Source organism: Cricetulus griseus, chromosome 4 (genome assembly GCF_003668045.3).
Source record: "Cricetulus griseus strain 17A/GY chromosome 4, alternate assembly CriGri-PICRH-1.0, whole genome shotgun sequence".
In the NCBI taxonomy this organism is placed as follows: Eukaryota; Metazoa; Chordata; class Mammalia; order Rodentia; family Cricetidae; genus Cricetulus; species Cricetulus griseus.
In genome coordinates this window covers 7,462,007-7,474,432 of record NC_048597.1, presented here as the reverse complement: position 1 = coordinate 7,474,432, position 12,426 = coordinate 7,462,007, and the positions used below count along the sequence as shown (strand labels likewise).

General features: G+C 46.5%; 2 protein-coding genes across 2 annotated transcripts in view; one reads left to right on the top strand and one right to left on the bottom strand.

Annotated features, from left to right (window-relative positions):
• The first annotated feature begins 5,454 nt into the window (after nucleotides 1-5,454).
• On the top strand, nucleotides 5,455-11,565 carry Sod1 (superoxide dismutase 1). Its single transcript, XM_027415568.2, has 5 exons — nucleotides 5,455-5,631; nucleotides 7,613-7,709; nucleotides 9,502-9,571; nucleotides 10,283-10,400; nucleotides 11,367-11,565. The coding sequence occupies exons 1-5, from the start codon at nucleotides 5,560-5,562 to the stop codon at nucleotides 11,472-11,474; spliced, it is 465 nt and encodes a 154-aa protein (XP_027271369.1). The 5' UTR covers nucleotides 5,455-5,559; the 3' UTR covers nucleotides 11,475-11,565.
• Nucleotides 10,502-12,426, bottom strand: part of Scaf4 (SR-related CTD associated factor 4) — a gene marked incomplete at its 5' end in the record, with an annotated part of 55,868 nt that continues 53,943 nt past the window's right edge. Inside the window, 1 exon segment of the mRNA XM_035444333.1 lies at nucleotides 10,502-10,925. Coding sequence (XP_035300224.1) covers nucleotides 10,873-10,925 — 53 coding nt within the window.

Here is a 12,426-nt window from a genome sequence, read left to right as displayed (position 1 = left end):
GAGGGTCAGAAGACAACGTGCATGTCTTCATATGAGTTCTGGGGACTGAACGCAGGTCCTCAGGCTTGCCTGCAAGCACTTTTACCCACTGAGCCGTCTCACTGGCCCTCTGCCTGTACTGCGATGTATACTAACGTTGGTGATCACTGCTCCAGAGAGACCACTTGAACTATAAAAACAAAGTGACAGGATTGGCATTCAGGTGGCTCCTAATACTGATGTGATAGACGATGAAGCAAATTATGTCCCCTAAAGGGGATGGCAGACATGGTACGTCTGATATATAGACCAGACTTAGAAATGACATGGGGCAGCCGGGTGGTGGTGGTGCATGCCTTTAATCCCAGTACTCAGGAGGCAGAGGCAGGTGGATCTCTGTGAGTTCGAGACCAGCCTGGTCTACAAAGCAACAGAGAAACCCTGTCTCAAACCACCCCCACCAAAAAAAAAAAGTCCAGATAGACTCTCCTAGCTTGGTGACTTTAGGTATCTTGCACACCATGTGTGTATACTCTCAATTAAACTTCTGTTCCTAAAACCATTCTCCTTAGTAACTAGCACCTGTCTCCCTCGCCCTGCACATCCACAGGTTGTTAGCACGAGGTTGTTAACAAGTGGCGTTTTCTCTGCCTTTGTCCCAGTAACAGTTTTGGGACAGGCCCTAACTTAACATGTCTCCCCAAAGGCTTCTCTGCCTGCCACCAGCCTCACTCCATCTCTTTCTATCCACATATGAGATACTGAGTCACTAATCTCACAGGTAAACATAACCACACTGTCCCTGCTAACTGCCTATGGTAGCTTTACCTCTGTCAGTAAGAAACTACCTCTGAGCACAGAAATTGCGGTATGTTTCCTTAATCACCTAAAAGTTTGCTTTTTGTGTATGATGAGCAGTGCCTGCTGACCGGAGTTCTATGCCTACAAGCCATGCAAAGGCAGATGAGAACCTGCTCTACAAAGCTGTCCTGTGTCCTCCACACCAAGATGTGGCATGGGTGCACGCTACACACATACACAGGCAAAAAAGGTGCCAAGAGTGGCAGCCCATTTCTAGTGATAACAATTGGTAACTTCCTTTTGCTGTTGGAGTTTAGACTGATAATTTCTTATCTACCTTACAGCGTGTAATTCACATCTATAATACAAACACACAGAACTAACTTTTCATTTACTGAGGCCTCAGTTCCTATGGTGACTCTGATGTGCAGTCAGGCTGACAACTGCTCCACCCAGGTGTCACTGACTAACGGCTTGATCCAGGATGACACAGGGGCTCCTGAGGTTCTGAAAACAAGCTGGGACATCAGGACAGAGAGCTTATGCTATGCTTCACTGCCAACATGCCTAACTACACTTCTAACTCTCAATTCCTTTGTAAACTGCTAATTCAGGCTGTTTATTCTTGCTTAACAACATAAATTCATTTTGTTTTCCCCTTTGCCAACTTTCAAAAATGTCTCAGATATTTCAAGCCTCTTTGGTGTAATCTTAGAGTTTATGCTTATTTTAATTGCTTAGGCTTTTTTTTTAACACTTATTTACATTGAAGTGTATTCGAGTAGGACTAACTTTTGACTATCTAGTTTGTGCTCTAGTTCTGAGTGAAAGGACTCTGGCCAGCTTGATTCTGGCAAGCATGACTCTGGCAGGCCTGGCTCTTCTCCCCATTCCCTCCACCTTGCTAAAAACTATGAGATTAACATTCCTGAAGATCGCCACCAAGGCCTAGTCCCTTATTTGGCCACTTCTTCCTCCTGAGGCCGACGACCAAAGTCCAGCTATCAAAGTATTGAAGTCCAGCAATCAGAAACCTAATTAACATGCCCAATTAAAATGAAGCACCACGGTGCTGGAGAGCTAGCTCAGAGGTTGAGAGCAGTGACGGCTCTTCCAGAGGTCTTGAGTTCAAATCCCAGCAACCACATGGTGGCTCACAACCATCTGTAATGAAATCTGGTGCCTTCTAGCATGCAGGGAGAACACTGTATACATAATAAATGAATAAAATCTTTAAATAAAAAAAAGAAGCACGTCATACTAACACAGGATTTTCCCCTTTACCTTTATAAACGACCAATTGCTTATGTGCATGTCTGTCTCCCCTCTATCCAGAAGCACTAACACCCCTTCCCCCTTTCCCTTGTCGCTTGTCCCCTATCTCATTTACCCCATGTCCTAGCCCATTCTAACTCAGACCTCCTGTTTTTCTCCTCTTAAAAATTATACCTGCAGGGCTGGAGAGACGGCTCAGTGGTTAGGAGCACTGACTGCTCTTCTAGAGGTCCTAAGTTCAATTCCCAGAAACCACATGGTGGCTCACAACCATCCATAATGAGATCTGGTGCCCTCTTCTGGCATACAGGCATACATCACTGTATACATAATAAAACCTTTAAAAAGGTGATACCTGCAAGGTCACTTGCTGCTGTTTTCTGCCTGAGTCAGAAAGCAGACACTTTAACTTTTCTTCCCCACTTAATAAAGGCTCTCTCTGTGAAAACAGGTGTTTGGGTGTGGTTTGTGTCTAATCTGGTGTCTGGGAGGGCATCCCCAGTGTGCAGGGGGTGGGGAGCTCAGTGAGTGTATTTTTTCCTTAGCATTAAAAGATAACACAATCTTCGTACATTCCATCTTTGGAGTTTTACTTAGTTCTAATATTGTCCTATAATTCCTGTAAAAGATCTTTACGAAGAGCGAAAAGGCCTCGATGGAAGTTCCTCTGGGCCTTGTGATCTGCAGATTTACACAAAATCTACAAATGACTGAGAAGGCTGGTATACAGGGAAATGTTTGGGGTCAAAGAAGAAAAGTGTTATGGTTGAAGCCTCACCCCAGCCCCTGGCAGTCATATACCCAAAGGGTATGTCCTGGTGGAAGTTTCACCCTAGTTGGTAATGTCTGGGGACACTTTTGTTTGTCATACCTTGTTTCTTGCATGTAGTGAGAAGAGGCCAGGGCAGCTGGCATAAATTATCTAGCTAAAATGTCAGCAGTGCAAAGGCTATATGACACAAATACTATTAAATATCTATTAAAATTCTGTAGTCCTGTTTTAGGAGGAAAGGGGAGTTTCTAGGTGGGGTACTTTCTTGGCTTCACATGGGAGATGCTGCCTGAGGAAAGACAAGTCCTCTCCACCTCTGCTGGGAACCCCTTTGGGCTGTCCTGGGGAAGGGGGGGTTCAACTCCTCTAATCCTGTGAAATGGGAAACCTTGCCTGGCTTTCCAGGAGCCAAACAAGAGACCACTGCAACCTCACCTGAGCTTCTCAAGAGTGGCAAGCTTTGTCTGAGGGAGGCCCCTTATCCCTATGGCCTGCTTTCTTGGCAAGTTTACAATGAACTGAAATCCAACTCTAACTTCCCGGAACCCAAAGAAAGTCTGGCTTTGGGCAAAGGCCGTTTGGCTGGGATGTGTGCTTATGTAACTCTTCAGTGTGCGGGCAAGTTACCTGGAGAATACTAATAACGGTGGAAACCACAGATGCATACGCCATCCTTCTATCTGACACAGACTCACCAAACAACAGTTTTAATATAGGTTCAAACATAACCATTATGGGGCAGGATGTGCAGATGAGTGCCTCCAGAGAGAATGCCAGCCGGGAACTCTCACAGAGACGCACCAGGGCCTGCTGGGTGCCTGTTTCCTCTGAGTTTGATGTGACTCAGAGCAGCTGTGGTTGTTATATTTACTTGTGAAGGAGTGAAGGCTCAGGAACCCCCATCCTCTAGGTGGCTGGCAAGTGCTGGAAGAGGGAGGCTCTTCTGTGGTTTAGCTGTCTGGGTCACCTACACTCTGGTCAGGAACCCCAATAAACTCACTGGATTTGGGGGAATTACCATTTCTTTGGTTTGTCAGTACTCTTATTTGTGGTAAATAGTAATAAGACTCCCTGGGAAAAGTCACAGAACAGAGCCCAGGGGTCCACACAGAAAACTGTATCCCAATGTGGCCAAATGAGCTTCTCTTTTTGTCACACCCTGGCCTGGAGTTAGGTGCCGGTATTTCGTCGTCCTCAGAACTAAACCCTGCCTCCTGATTGTAGCAGGAAATGCAGATGTATGTATGTATATATGTATGTATGTATGTATGTATGTATGTATGTGCTCTTAGGGGACCAGGAGAGTTCCATCTTAAAAAGAAATAAATTCTAGGTAAGAATTTCATCTCTCTTATTGAGGCCCCTTCTTAACTACAGGGACTCCTATATATCTTTCTGAACAGCTCTGACGACATAAGAAAATATACTGTTGATGCCCCCTTTTTTTTGAAAGTCACAAAAGCAATTGTACCCTTTGCTCATTCCATAACATTTTAGAAACATTTCCCTTGAAACACTATGTTTCACCTGTTGCACAGAGGTATCGAAAATGACTTCCTCAGACATCGAGTCCTTCAGGGCATGGCTTAAAGCCAGAGTAAGGCACAGGCGATCCCTGACAGCTACTCTGTTGCCATTTTGGTATCTTTAAGTAGAGACCTGTCAAATTGGCAAGAGAATACAGAATTTAGCTGGGAATGGTGGGGCAGACAAGCAATCCTAGTTATTGGAGATACTGAGGCAGCAAGATCTCAAATTCAAGTTCAATGCCTGTCTAAAAAAGTAAAAAGACGGAGAGGGGGAGTTGGCGTAGCCCTTTAATCCCAGCACTGGGGAGGCTGAGGCAGGCGGATCTCTGTGAGTTGGAGGCCAGCCCGCTCTACAGAGCGAGTTCCAGGACAGCCAGGACTTTAACCCCAGGAACTGAGAGGTAGGGAGAGGCAGACAGATCTCTGCGAGTTTGAAGCGAGCCTGGTCTACACAGTGAGTTCCCATACAGCATGGGATATATGCTGAGATCCTGTCTAAAAAAAAATAAGGTAAAAAGAGGGATGGTCCTCAGCGGTAAAGCCCTTGTCTGTCACGTGGGAGGTCTTTGGTCCAATCCCCAGTACGAGGAAAACAAGTAAAAACACAAGAAGTATCGTGGCGCGTGCCAAGGACTTGGACTAACTGCAGCGAGAAAAAGGGCGCGGATGGAGACAGGGCCTGGCAGGGCTTTGCACATTTAACCCTCATGAGGGAATAAAGCCAGGGCGCGAGCATCGAGCATCCACCCCGGCGCATCCCGACTCTGGAGAGGCCACCTGGGCGCGCTCACCCAAGTCCCTGGCGCCCGGCGTTTCCTGGCCGAGCGGCTTCCGTCCTCCAGGGCGTTTCCACGGCGACGGCACGGCCGGCCCCTTGAGGAGACAAGGGCCGCTTTCCCGCGCCGCCCCCTCTCTGGAACTTTCCGACCCGCCGCGCGCGCGCTCTAGAAGCCGGCGCCACCCTCAGCCCCGCCCCCCAGCGTGCCCCGCGTCGCAGGAGCTCCACGGAGGGTGGGCGGAGCCCGCGGGCGGCGATTGGTCCGGTGCCAGGATGGGCGTGGCCAGGCTCGGACGTATAAAAGGGCGGCGACGGCGGCGAGGCCGAAGTTTGCGCCGGCGTTTCCTGCGCTGCGTTCTGTGTGTCTCCTCGTTTTCCTCGCCGTCCTCCGGTTCCCGAGGCCGCCGCGCGTCTCCTCGCGAAGCATGGCGACGAAGGCCGTGTGCGTGCTGAAGGGCGACGGCCCGGTGCAGGGCACCATCCACTTCGAGCAGAAGGCAAGGCCCAGGGCGCGGCGGGGCGCAGGCCGCGGGGACGCCGCCGCGCACCTGCGAGGGAGCCCGCCACGCCCCGCCGCGGCCTGCGAGCCGCTAGGTGCTGAGTCACCGCGGCCGCGGGCAGGGGCTGGGCGCGGGGGAGGAGGCCGGGGAGCCGCGGGACCTCCCGGGCGGGCCCCTTTCCGCGCCCCGGAGCGTCCAGGCCCGCCCGGGCCGCAGGGCCGTCCGGGCATCCGCTGTCCCTCCCGCCGCGGCTGCCGCTTTTCCGGTGTCCCTGCCCCACGGGCTCGGCCCTGTGCCCAGAGGCCGCGTCTGTCTTGAAGAGGGTGGTGACGAGCGGGGCCAGCGCGGCTCAGGACGCCAGTGTGGCTTTCTGAAGCCGCGTCCCGGGCTGCTGAGCACTAGGTCAGGGCCGCGCCGCGCCGCGCCGCGAGGGGGAGAGCCGGAGAGCCGGCCTTGGGCAGTCGTCCACTGCCTCTCTGATTTCTCTCCGAGCCCCAGGCAGAGGCCCGGGCATCGGTGCTTTTAGGGCAGCACGTTTCTGCGCGCATTCGGAGGAGTAGGGAGAAATATTTGCGAAAGAAATATTGTCGGTAATGACTGCAGAAACAAACGCATGCGTCACAGGGAGGATATTCGTGGTCAGATCGTGTCCAGAGCCCAGAGCAGCATCCCGTCTGCAGGGAAATTTTGTCATCCCGAGCTTAGTCCCGAGAGAGTATTTGGTAAATGGAGTGTGGACGTGCGCTCTAGAATGCTTTGCGTAGACAAGAGAAGACAGACCCCGAAGTGAACGCGTGTCTTCCCCCGATGCGAGGGAGAGCTGATAGCGTGAATTGGGTTTTCCTAAACCTGTCTCGGTTTCAGCAGTTGCTTTGGCATTTGAATGCATTTTGCTCCCTCTCTGTGTAAGTTTTTGTTTTTGTCTCTTTTTCTTTCCCCCTCCTCCACACGAAATTCACCACTGTGAGGAAGGGCTTCTTTCCCTTCCATGAGCAAGGTGAACTAGCTAAAGGTCCACCCCCGAGTCCAGCCGGGTTCCTGTCGCCGTCCACCAAAGCAGCTCACAGGAACTTCGTATTGCTGGTGCCCTTTGTACCCGCTGAAGACCAGACCCTTAGATAGTTAAACATTCCAGATTGGCACTTGCAGTAACTTGGCTACCAATGCTGTTTGATTTAGCCTGTTGCCAAATTTTTCAAGTCAAAAATTTCTACCCAAAGTCCCTTCTTTTGTTGAAAAAGTTGGAGATTTAAAAACATGATAAAAAGAAAGGCCTCAGCCTATGTGTTCCTGATTGCAGTTGCTTCTTGATTCTCTCTGTTGTTACAATCTCTCTGGGGCTATACTAATTTGAGTTTTGGATGTAACGTTACAGCAAAGTTAACCGTCACCACACTCCTGAATGGTGGCTGGTGACACTGCCTTTGTTTCAATACTATCTGTAGTTTGTTATTGTTCTTTTTGGTAAAGTGGCAAGTTCTCTAGGTTTGAATGTCTAATAAGTTTTTTTTTTTTTTTAAGTAACTCTGGTCAGACCCAGATGGATCCCCTGAGGCAGTAGGACATGATACTTCCTGGCTACTAAATAAAAATAAGAGAACTGATAGGAACTGATGAGTATCCCTGAGTGCTGAGTGGAGAGCAAGGATCCTGGGGTGGCCCCCTTAATTTTGTTGTTCTGCTGGTAGCTTTTGAAATGCTGTTCTGCCCAGGAGCTTGCTTGCCCACATGGCGTCTGGTAGCAAGTGTTACAAGAAGACTGACAGGGAGAGAGACCTAGAGCTAAGCAGCTGGAGAGTCAACTTGTAGGGTGTGGGTGGGTACACCTGGATTTGGACAGTTTGTTTGTTTGGGGGTGGGGGGTGTGCCTTTTACTGCAAAGGGTAAAGGTGTAAACTAGCAATTTCCTTTGCAAATGTTGAAGCATTTGCGATCAAACTTGATGCCTTAATTTTTTTTTTTTTTTTTTTAAATAAAGGGAAGTGGTGAACCAGTTGTGGTCTCAGGACAGATAACAGGACTGACTGAAGGCCAGCATGGGTTCCATGTGCATCAGTTTGGGGATAATACACAAGGTAGGTCTTGTGCTGTGTAGTGACCATCTATACCTGGCTGACCAATGAAGCACGTGGACCCAGTCAAAACTCAATTGCTAATGATTAAAAAATTAAGAGTTTTTTTACTTTTTAAAGAAATTAAGTTAAAATAACCGCTTAGGTCACCTTGAGGAAAGTAGCCACAAAAAGTAGTGTTTGATTCATTAAGTGTGGGAAGGGGAAGGAGTTGGTGCTTTATTGTGATAATGTCTTAACTTTAAAACACAGAAACAAAAAATTAAAGTCCTGCTGATTTTGAGTAATTCTTTGAGGTGCTTGGCACTGGGGGGTGAGGGTGGGTGTTTCAGGCACAGTGTCGGGGAAAGCTCCAAGCCTTGCAATGAGAGTCACAGTGGGGCAGAGTGCTGAGAACTGAAGGTACAGCTTAGGAGGAAGGTCAGTGTCTCAGTGGGCTTAGGATCAAGTCAGCAAGAAGTGGGCGGAGGGAGGGGTGTCCCTCCCTTCTCTTCTGTCCTCTCTGGCTCTTTACCTCTTTTCTCTTTCCCTCCCCTTTCTAATAAAACCTTTCACTTAAGTGGTGGTGGATTAGATTGCATTTAGTGGTCTTGCCATATTGGCAAGATCTGAATTTTGTTCACAAACTTGTAAGAAGAGCCTCATTCGTATTGTCAGAGCTTTCTCTTCCTCTCCACTCCACCCCTGCTTCCCTCTCTTCTCTACATAGCCCAGGTTGGCCTAGAACTTGTGGTATAAGCCAGTCTCTGAAGTTGGCATCCTCCTTTATTTAGTCTTGTGTGTGCTGGGTTATGGCATGTACCATTAAAACCTGTGTATAACGTGTCATAATTTGGTCCATTTTGATCGGGTTTGATCCATTTTGATAATTACTAAAACTCCCCTAAGTTGCTTTGCCTCTGCTCTGATAGCTTTTATCTGCTAAATCTCCTGAATCCTGCCCTGCACTTATTCCCTGGGCCTGGGTAGTTGTAAACAGTGCAAGTCTCTGCATGAAAGGACTTCTGTGATGATACGGTTGTGTTCCTTATGAATGGCCCCTTGGTGTGAGTACCTGTACACCCCTCGAGTTGTGTAGGGCAGCAGCCCTGGCCATTGGGCATAAGGTTCCATTTAACAGACTGCCTGCCCCATGCCCCAGGTAAAGGCCAGATAGATGAGCTACTTGGAGGCGCATGGTCTTGAAAGATGAATGTTTTTGTCATAATGGTATGGCACCTTCCCTTTTTTTTTTTTTTCATTCTTTTATTAGTTCAAATTAGGAACAAGCTTGTTTCACATGTCAAATCCTTCTTCCTCTCCCTCCCCTCCCCCCTAACATCCCACCTGGATATGGCACCTTCTTAAAAGCCAAGATCTTTAAATGTGGGACTTTAACTTCAGAAGAGCCATTGAAGATCAGATCTGCTCCACTTAAAAGGAAGGAGCCAGAGCCAGTATGGTGTGGCAGTCCCATGTTCCTAGCACCTGGAAGGCTGAGGCAGGAGGATCACAGGCTGCAGGTATCCTGGGCTGTAATAGTGAGACCCTGTCCCAAAACTCAAAAACAAAAGGGGGGGGGAACGACCCTCCCCCCCAAAAAAACGGAAAAATGTGGCAGCCTAAAGAAAGAAGGTAGCTTGATAGTATAAGGCTACACAGCCCTGCTGTTTATACCATGCACAGTGTTCTTCCTGTTTCTGTCACCCCAGCACACAGCAGGTCAATGTTTGCTGTGTTAGACGTTGTGAAAATGCTCATGTTGTTACATACAGGCGTTTGCTTCATAATCTAACTGCTGGTTTCTGGTGGATAGGCTGTACCAGTGCAGGTCCTCATTTTAATCCTCACTCCAAGAAACATGGCGGACCCTCGGATCAAGAGAGGTGAGCGGCATGCCCCATATGCATGATGGTGGAGAGGCTGCCTGGAAGACAGGACTGAGTGGTCTCCCTGCCTCTGCGCTTGTATTTGTTGTCACTCCCCAAGTGCTGGAACGGTTTATTTGGGGTAAAGGAGTTGACAAATGGGGACTCTTAATGTGATTTAGTTTTATAGCATTTATTGAAGATGAATACAAGAGCCAAAAGGAACCAATACAGAAAATGTCAAGGGTAACAGTACTGTCAGTCACTAGCAAAGTAAATCATTGTGTAACAGGATACTAGTGCAGATAATGAAAGCTAGTTGAGACTCCATTTATATGTGAAACACCTCAGGAAAGTCCTAAGTTTAAAGGACTGCCTTGTTTTTATACTGGAGGCCTGGGAGCAAAACTTTGCTAGGTATGCTAACTCACGAGCTGAGTTCCTCCTTTGCTACAATCCCCAAAATGAGAAATATATCCCAGACCGTGACTCTTCTCAGATCGTACTTTTAAACTTGAAGTGTGTGTTCAGGGTGTCCTAGCTACCTGTTTTAAAATTGTGTTTCCAGACCTTTGTGAGTCTGGAAAAGTCGTCCTATTTGGTATGTATTGTGTACTTCCTAGCCCACTTAGACGTGTTTGACTTGGTGAGATGTTAATTTAGCTCTTGAATGCTGCTGATGTGAATGTAGACATGAGTGCTTATCCTCTGATGCTGTTGTAACATTAGGCATGTTGGAGACCTGGGCAATGTGACTGCCGGGAAGGATGGTGTGGCCAATGTGTCCATTGAAGATCATGTGATCTCACTCTCGGGAGAGCATTCTATCATCGGCCGAACAATGGTGGTACGTTTTCATAAAAGAACATATAGGATTTCTTCTAACATGGTTATATACCTTTCCAAGACTTCATGGTCAAACTACTTTCTAAAGAATCACATAAATTGTTAAAGTTTAGAATAGGAAAAAGTTTTTATTGGATATGATAGTGAAGAGTTAATTTGCCTAGGTCAGTTAAGAACACTGTTCTGCTAAGATGCAGTGGAAAGCAGGTTACATTTGATCAGACTGGGTCTAAGTTGAACAAACAGTAGTCTTGAGTTTAAAACAGCCAGATTTTCTTGCCATGATTGCTCCCCTTACAGTTAAACATTTCGTTGAGTGTAAAATCTGCGATGGATGTCAGTATTCAGGTCTGTAGGTTATCATCGCTTGGTTACCATATGGGAGCCGTCTTCCCAAGTTACCCTCGGGAGCTGAGTCTGGTTCATGCAGAACAAGTAGTAAAGGCTCCTGCCCAGCTTGGGCAGCTACCTTTTCAGTAGGCACTTCCTTTCAGTTGACCCTTTATCCTTAGAATTTTCTTCAGCCCTATTGGTGAAGCAGAACAGTCATTTATAAATGTTCTAAAAGTAAAATTTAAAGTCTTGTTGCTAAATAAAGATATTTAGAATTGCCTCTTATTTGTAGGTCTATAGTTCACTGATGTGGGATTTTTGATAGCAAAAAATTTGGGGGTGTGTAATGTGTGAAGCTAAGATCAGCATGTGGTCTGGTACAGTCATTTGGGTTGTTAGTATTTCATTTAGAAGTAGCAACATTTACCTAGCTTTTAAAGCTAACGTGTCTTTGTCACTAAAAGGAGAACTTAGTTGTCTGCCCCTAACTGGTAGCATAAATACCATCTTATTTGCTAATAGATTTGAACATTTTATAATTTAAGTGGTCCTTTTAAGTCTTTTGTGGTATTGCTAGGAAGAGGTGCTAATTACTTGGTTGCCCAAAGCTAAATGTTCTTAATTCTTTTCAAAGGTCCATGAGAAGCAAGATGACTTGGGCAAAGGCGGAAATGATGAAAGTACAAAGACTGGAAATGCTGGAAGCCGCTTGGCTTGTGGTGTGATCGGGATTGCCCAGTAAACATTCCCTGTGTGACTGAGTCTCAAACTCATCTGCTGTCCTGCTAAACTGTAGAAAAAAACCCCATTAAACTGTAATATTAAAAGTGTAACTGTGTGACTCCTCTTTGATTTAAGGACTTGTAATGAGAACTGATTGATGATGCTAGAAAGATGTGTATAATTTTATAGCTAACTGAACTAAAACCGGTTTCCATGCGTATTCTGCCAAACTTAATTACCCATGGATATTAAACTAAAGTTAATTCTCACTCAAGCTTATGAGTAAACATCATATGTGAGACTTACTTAGAGCCTATTAATGTATACAAACAAAATTTCAAAGTTAGCGCTATACATTAAACATCAACAAGAGACTCAGGTGTTGTTAACTTTAGTGCTCTGTTTTGAAAGTGTTTTATGTGACACCATCAAAATGTATGGCTAGTTTTGATTGTGGAAGCCCAAACCAAATTTGATCTTAGAAGGTTTGCTGCCCTTTGTTAGTAGCTTCAGAAATATTACCGAAAGCTCTCCATTTAGAGTCAGAGTACCAACTATTTTGAAATAAAAATACTATATTTAGATGTCATAATTTAAAATGCCCCTTAGCCTCAGCTAGCCAAAGTTAATTTACTACCTACACTACTTTCCAAGTGACCCTGGAAAAACAGCAGCACTGGGAGAGGACCAAGTTTGACTCAAAGTTCTGGCTAAATCCTGACTTTATAGCACAAGTGAATGAAATTGAGTATCTCTTAATATGTACCTAAGAAAGACTCCCTTCTAAAGGAAATAACATAGTGATAACTTGCTTGTACAAATAAAGCCTGTCCGAAGACCAGAGAATGGAGCTTGCCACTAGCTAGCCATAGAAGTCCGGAGGTCTGTGCAGGTGACTCTAGAATAGATCATTCAACTGAAATGTTTGACAAGTCAGGTATGAGCCCTACCTGGTCCTGTTCAATCGTAAC

Bases quoted from the DNA above. Each gene is read 5' to 3' on its own strand.
- Sod1 (XM_027415568.2), top strand. From the start codon at position 5,560: ATGGCGACGAAGGCCGTGTGCGTGCTGAAGGGCGACGGCCCGGTGCAG. The intron at 5,632-7,612 runs GCAAGGCCCAGG...TTTTAAATAAAG, and splicing joins CCATCCACTTCGAGCAGAAG to GGAAGTGGTGAACCAGTTGT. The intron at 9,572-10,282 runs GTGAGCGGCATG...TTGTAACATTAG, and splicing joins GGACCCTCGGATCAAGAGAG to GCATGTTGGAGACCTGGGCA.